This window comes from Gopherus flavomarginatus, chromosome 3 (genome assembly GCF_025201925.1).
Source record: "Gopherus flavomarginatus isolate rGopFla2 chromosome 3, rGopFla2.mat.asm, whole genome shotgun sequence".
NCBI lineage: Eukaryota > Metazoa > Chordata > Testudines > Testudinidae > Gopherus > Gopherus flavomarginatus.
The window spans coordinates 26,250,328-26,256,191 of record NC_066619.1 but is presented as its reverse complement, the minus strand read 5'-3'; the positions used below and the strand labels follow the sequence as shown (position 1 = coordinate 26,256,191).

The following is a 5,864-nucleotide window of genomic DNA, read 5'->3' as shown; positions in this document are numbered from 1 at the left end:
GGGGATAGCTGCTGGTGCAGGGACAGCCGCAATGCATCCTGGGATTTGTAGTTCAGCGGCGCCGGAGTCGGCCTACCCAGCAGCCCGTGCGGCCCGGCTGGGCGTCGGTCGATGACGCTGTTGGACGGCGAGCGATTGGCCAAAGGGAAATGTCAGCAGCTGGGGAACCGGCTGCCCCAGTCGCGGTGACACGGAGGGAGCCGGGCCCCACGGGAACTGTCGCCGGTTGCTGTGGCGCAGTTTGAAACCGCGCTTCGGACCTGGGCCGTCGGTCGCTGAGCCAGGCGCCCGGGGCAGCAGCCGCAGCCGGGGGAGGATGGAGACGGACAGAGTCTGGCGGGGGCCCCGGTGCTGAGAGAGTGGCTCAGCCCCAGGTGAGTCCGCGGGTGGCTTGGCTGAGGGATCGCTCCCCGCAGCTGCCCCCTTCCCCCCGCTGTGGCCAGAGAGTAGCCATTGGCGGGGGTGCGGGGCGGCCTTGGGAGAGAGGGGCCGGTTTTGTGTCGCAGGGGACAGGGGAGCATGATAGTGGGGGGCGGTGAGGCGGGTACGGGGGCGGCACGGCGAGGGGCCTTGGGTACATGGGGGTGGTGAGGCGGGTACGGGGGCGGCACGGCGGTAGGGGGAGTGGCCTTGGGGGATACTCGGGGGCGGTGAGGGGGGGTACAAGCGTAGAGGGGGAGTGGTCTTGGGGGATACAGGGGAGCGGTGAGGGGGGTGTATGGGGGCTGCTGGGAAACGGCGATATCTTGCCCCCCCCCCGGTGATATGTGGGCTCAGACGACAGGCCCGTTTTCCATGTCAGGCCCCACAAACAAAGTGAGTTCAGAAAGGAAGACACACCTATAAAGTTCAGAATGTCTGGCACCCTGAATAATAATACCCTTCAGATGGGACCTTAAAAGCTGAGCTGTGCCTGCTCTCAAAATAGGTTTGGAGAGTTTTGGGGAGGTAAGAAATAAGTGTTTATGCTGCTGTCCTTGACCAATTTTCCCTATCTTTCCAAGACCCACAACTGCTGAATAACATATTTATTATTTGTATACCCTGAAGTGTGTTAGATGCTTAAAGACAAATAGATCCCTGCCCCAAGGAGCTTACAGTCAGATTCTTTTCTGCTTTACTGTCAACTTCTCAGTTCCGAAGAGAGAGAGTTATTGTGCTAGTCATATTACAAATTACTAAGTTACTTCTCCAAGCTACTTGACTAGTCAAGTTTAGCATATTTTATATAGCTAATTATTTATAAAATCTTCAGAATTTTGCTTTAACAATATTTCTGTGGGGAAACACAGGCAAGAAAGTGAGGGTTTGTGGTTCAGGAAGTCTGGCACCATGTTGACAAAAGGATTTGTCCTGTTTCCCTTTGAAAGTCTTTTCTGCTTTTTCAGAAGCAGTTCTAAAGCACCTTTGTAGAGCTCAACTACTCCACCTGATTGTTTTAATTGGATCGTTAATAGCATCCATTCAGACTTTGTGCAAGGTTCTTACTAAAACCTTCATAATAAAACCTTTTGTGGAGTTTCATATGAGATTTTCATTTTAGTAATGCAATTTGTCATCATGTTTGACCTAACGCTATGTTTTAATATTGGTGGTGAAGAGGGAAATGACTGCGATTTGAATATTTTTTGGCAATTTCTCTCCCAGATGTCAAATTGTATCCAGCCAGATCAATTGCATCCTGGATTTATTTTATAATGGCTGATTTGATTTATGTAGAAAAATTAAATAAACTTATAAAATAACAGAACTATGTGGAACTGTTGGCTCTGTCCAGTTCATGTTAAATCTCATTGCACAATAAGATAACAGCTGTAATCTTGTGCAAATCATTACCAACTTATCCCTCCAAACCATTAATTTTATGTGGAAGGGTAAAGAAGCTCTTCCTATTTCCCATCTGTCTGATTCCCACGTATAAAGATTTACTATTTGTTTGCCTTTGTGGAAATAAAGCAGTATGCAATAAGGAAATAGATTGTGGTTTTTTATTTACTTTTTAACTTGATTCAGACATTAAGATTTGAACTCTTTGAGGATTTAAAAAAAAAGTTTCTCAGACTAATGTGCAATTATTCTTTCCTGTAGTTTATAATTAATTGGTAGATCCTGTGACAGACTGACAATATCCTGTAATACCCCAACAAACCTTGTGGACTTAAGTTAAATTTTATTGAATTTAGTTAAATCTTATTGAATTAGGGTTAATACATTTGATGTACATTCAGTGATGAGTTCCCAAAATCCTAAGAACTGGTTCCCTACTGGTCCACGGCGGCACCGGGGGTGGGTAGGTGGGAGGGGTTGTCTTCACTCGCTCCAGGTTTTCATCCGCATTTTGGCGGCAGATCCTTCACCTGGAGGGAGTGAAGACCCCCACCGCCGAAGTGCCGCTGAAGAGCTGGTAGGGAACTGCATGGTGAGTACAGTACAAGCTCCACATGCCTGTATCCTACCCCCCACCCATCCGCCCCCAATCCATGTCCTGCCCCTAACTGCCTCCCTCAGAACTCGCAAGTTTCTTCTCCCCCATCCCCCACTGGGGTAACAGCAGCAGCTCCCCTGCTTCTACCACCCTAGCCCTTTAAATAGTTGTCGGAGCCCTGGGGAAGCAGGGGGGCTCTGGCGGCTGTTTAAAGGACCGGGGTGGCAGAGGCAGCTGGAGTCTCGGCCCTTTAAATAGTCCCTGGAGCCCCGTGCTACCCCTGGGCTCTGGGGGCTATTTAAAGGGCCTGTGGCTCCCCTGCTTCTACCACCACAGTAGTAGTGGGTCTCTAGGCTATTTAAAGGGCTGGGGCGGTAGAAGCAGCGGGAGCCCTGGACTTTTTAAATAGCCCTCAGAGCCCCGCAGCCCTACCTCAGGGCTCCAGCAGTGGGACTCTGGTGGCAATTTAAAGGGCCTGGGGCTCCAGCCCCTGCTGGGAGCCCCAGGCCCTTTAAATTGCCCCCTGGGGGAAGCCAGGCCACCCCTTTAGCAACCGGTTCTACACCGGCTTCTCAATTTAACAACCGGTCCTTGCGAACTGGTTCCAGCTCACCACTGTGTACAATGTGTTGTTGTAGCTTTATATGTATGTTCTCTGGCAGGAAGGATGCTAATGGGCTGGAGAGGCACGCATATAGTAGTTATACCTATCTCATAGAACTGGAAGGGACCCTGAAAGGTCATTGAGTCCAGCCCCCTGCCTTCACTAGCAGGACCAACAGACAAAGAAAGGATTTTTGGATAAATAGCCTTGTTTAAACTGGCTCAGGGCCGCCTTCTTGATTCAGCAAATGGAGAGGACTCTGATGATCATGGAGGGCCCTAATTCTTAGGGTATGTCTACAATGCGAAGTTGTTGACAAAACTTTTGTCTTTCACAGGTACTTAAACTGCACACACACACCCTGCACACAAAAGACAAGACAAAAGTTTTGCCGAGTGGCAGTGTGAACACAGTTTTGTTGGCAGGAGCGCTTTCCTGCTAACAAAGCTAACGCCGCTTATGGGGCTGGAAGTACTGACAAAGAGCGTTTACACACACTGACTTTTAGTGACAAGGCTGTGTCGAAACAGTCTTGTCGCTAAAAGATGTGTGGTGTAGACAAGCCCTTAGAGCAGGATTGGAAGAACTTGGTCTACTGAGTCCCCATAAAATGGTGTGCTTGTGATGAGCCGAAACTGTGATGAATTTGTGACCATAAAGTAACGCCCTTGGGTGGGGCGTTGAGATTAAGGTGGAAATCCAACACCACCTCTGGTAGGAATCGTAGATTAGTCTCTTATCACCACCTTACCCTTGTAAAACTTAGAATAAGATGAAAGTCACTAAGACCTGAAAGCTCATTTAATCTGCAAATTAAAGTTACTGCCACCAGGAAAATTACTTTACATATCAGAAAGTTAAACTTCAAAAGAAGTCTCTCTCCATCAGGAATACATTAATGCCTCATGACAAAGAGGGCTTTCAAAAGTACGAGACCTGTACCAACCTGAAGAAGAGCTTTGTGTAAGCTCGAAAACTTCTCTCTCATCAACAAAAGTTGGTCCAATAAAAGATATTACCCCACCCACCTTGTCTCTCTAGTAAATAACTAAATATGCAATCAAGGTATATATCATTAATTAAATACAATTCTCAATATCTTGCTGAAAATTAAATTGGTATATTAGCAAATCTTTATTTCTTTGTTCAAGCTATTTAGTTTCTTATGGTAGAAATAAATAATGGTAAAATAGTATGTTTTACTGTTAGAAATAAGAGAAGAACTTCGTATTGGATTGTTACTGCTGTTGATGGTATTGAAAAGTTAGGGCTATATGTTCATCCAGTGAACAGGAGGTTGTCACTCATGCTATCTGATATCAAGTACTTGAGACCATGAAGGTAGAGGAGGGGGGAGCCTTATAAATATATTACAAAATGTGACTGGAGGAATGCATTATTTTTTGCTAACAGAACTGTGGGACAGTGTGTTGTCTTGTGATTATAGTAAAGAACTGTGAGCCAGGTGGATCTTAGTGTCCGATACCAATTGTGCCGTTGACTCACCATGTAATTTTTTGGACAGGTGACTTGGTCACCTGCCTCAGTAAAACTATACAGAAAATTAGGTGAAAAACAGGACCCTTCTGAATGTCAGATGATTCATCTGGGGGGAGGGAAAGCTCAGTGGTTTGAGCATTGGCCTGATAAACCTAGGGTTGTGAGTTCAGTCCTTGAGGGGGCCATTTAGGGAACTGGGGTTAAAATCTGTCTGAGGTTGGGTCCTGCTTTGAGCAGGGGGTTGGACTAGATGAACTCCTGAGGTCCCTTCCAACCCTGCTATTCTATGATTCTGTGTTAGCTGTTCATATGTAAACTTAAAAGTGTGTATCAGTAAGCTTCCACAGAAACACATTTTGAGCATTCAGTGCTCATTTATTTCATAGGTATCTTCCAGAGGTTTTAATGCAGTGGCCTCCAGATGTTTCCGGGTTGCATCCTCTCTTACCATTGTCCACGCTCCCCCTCCTCCCTGGAGCCAGGAGCAGGGCCACAGCTTAGGGCAGGGGCACGGCGCGAAATAGGTTAAAGGGGCCAGGAATGGAGCCAGGGCCTAGGTTGAGGGCAGGGCCGAAGCAGAGCTGGGAGTGGAGCGGGGCTAGGTGGTGCTCCTTCCCTCCCCCTGTGGGGGCTGGCTGGCCCCTCCACTGTCCCCTCAGGGGGCATGCCCAACAGTTTGAGGACCTCTATTTTAATGTAATGAAATGTGTGTTTTGTCTTACAGTTATGATCCAAGTGAGCTGCATTGGCTGGTTAGAGTGAATATATAATAATGAGTGGAGCAGCTTTGGGTATCGAGATAATATTTGTCTTTTTTCTGGCTTTATTCATACTTCATCGGTATGGAGACTTCAAGAAACAACATAGACTTGTGATCATAGCAACACTGCTGGCTTGGTATCTCTGCTTTCTTATAGTATTTATATTGCCTCTGGATGTTAGTACGGTAAGATTTTCCATTTTTGTAAAGCTTAGTACGTTATTGCTCTATACAAAAAAATCACAAAATACACTACACACTAAGAATACAGTTGTGTAAATCGGTAGAAAATATCTCTAAGACAAAATTTTGACTTTAAAAGGGATCTTTTAAGAATTGTAAAACTGAATAAAATGTGCTGTTAGCTCTGTCAAGTTAAAAATCATACTTAAAAATAAGTGAATTTTAAAATTCGCTATTTATGCTGTTACTTTCAGTATTTCTGTCAGCTTGAACTATGAACTAATTCATTTCACTCTGTTTTTTCTAGTCAGTTTTTCATCGGTTTCAATCTCATTCTTTTATGCACTAGTTAAGTGCTGGGATGCAAATACTGTAGAGATTTTTTTTTTTTT

General features: G+C 45.9%; 1 protein-coding gene across 1 annotated transcript in view; it reads left to right on the top strand.

Moving 5' to 3' along the window:
- The first annotated feature begins 118 nt into the window (after window positions 1–118).
- The window catches only part of LMBRD2 (LMBR1 domain containing 2), a 41,264-nt gene continuing 35,518 nt past the window's right edge, over window positions 119–5,864 (top strand). The window contains exons 1-2 of the mRNA XM_050943789.1: window positions 119–374; window positions 5,254–5,475. Coding sequence (XP_050799746.1) covers window positions 5,302–5,475 — 174 coding nt within the window. The 5' untranslated portion in view covers window positions 119–374; window positions 5,254–5,301. The remainder of the gene's footprint in view (window positions 375–5,253; window positions 5,476–5,864) is intronic.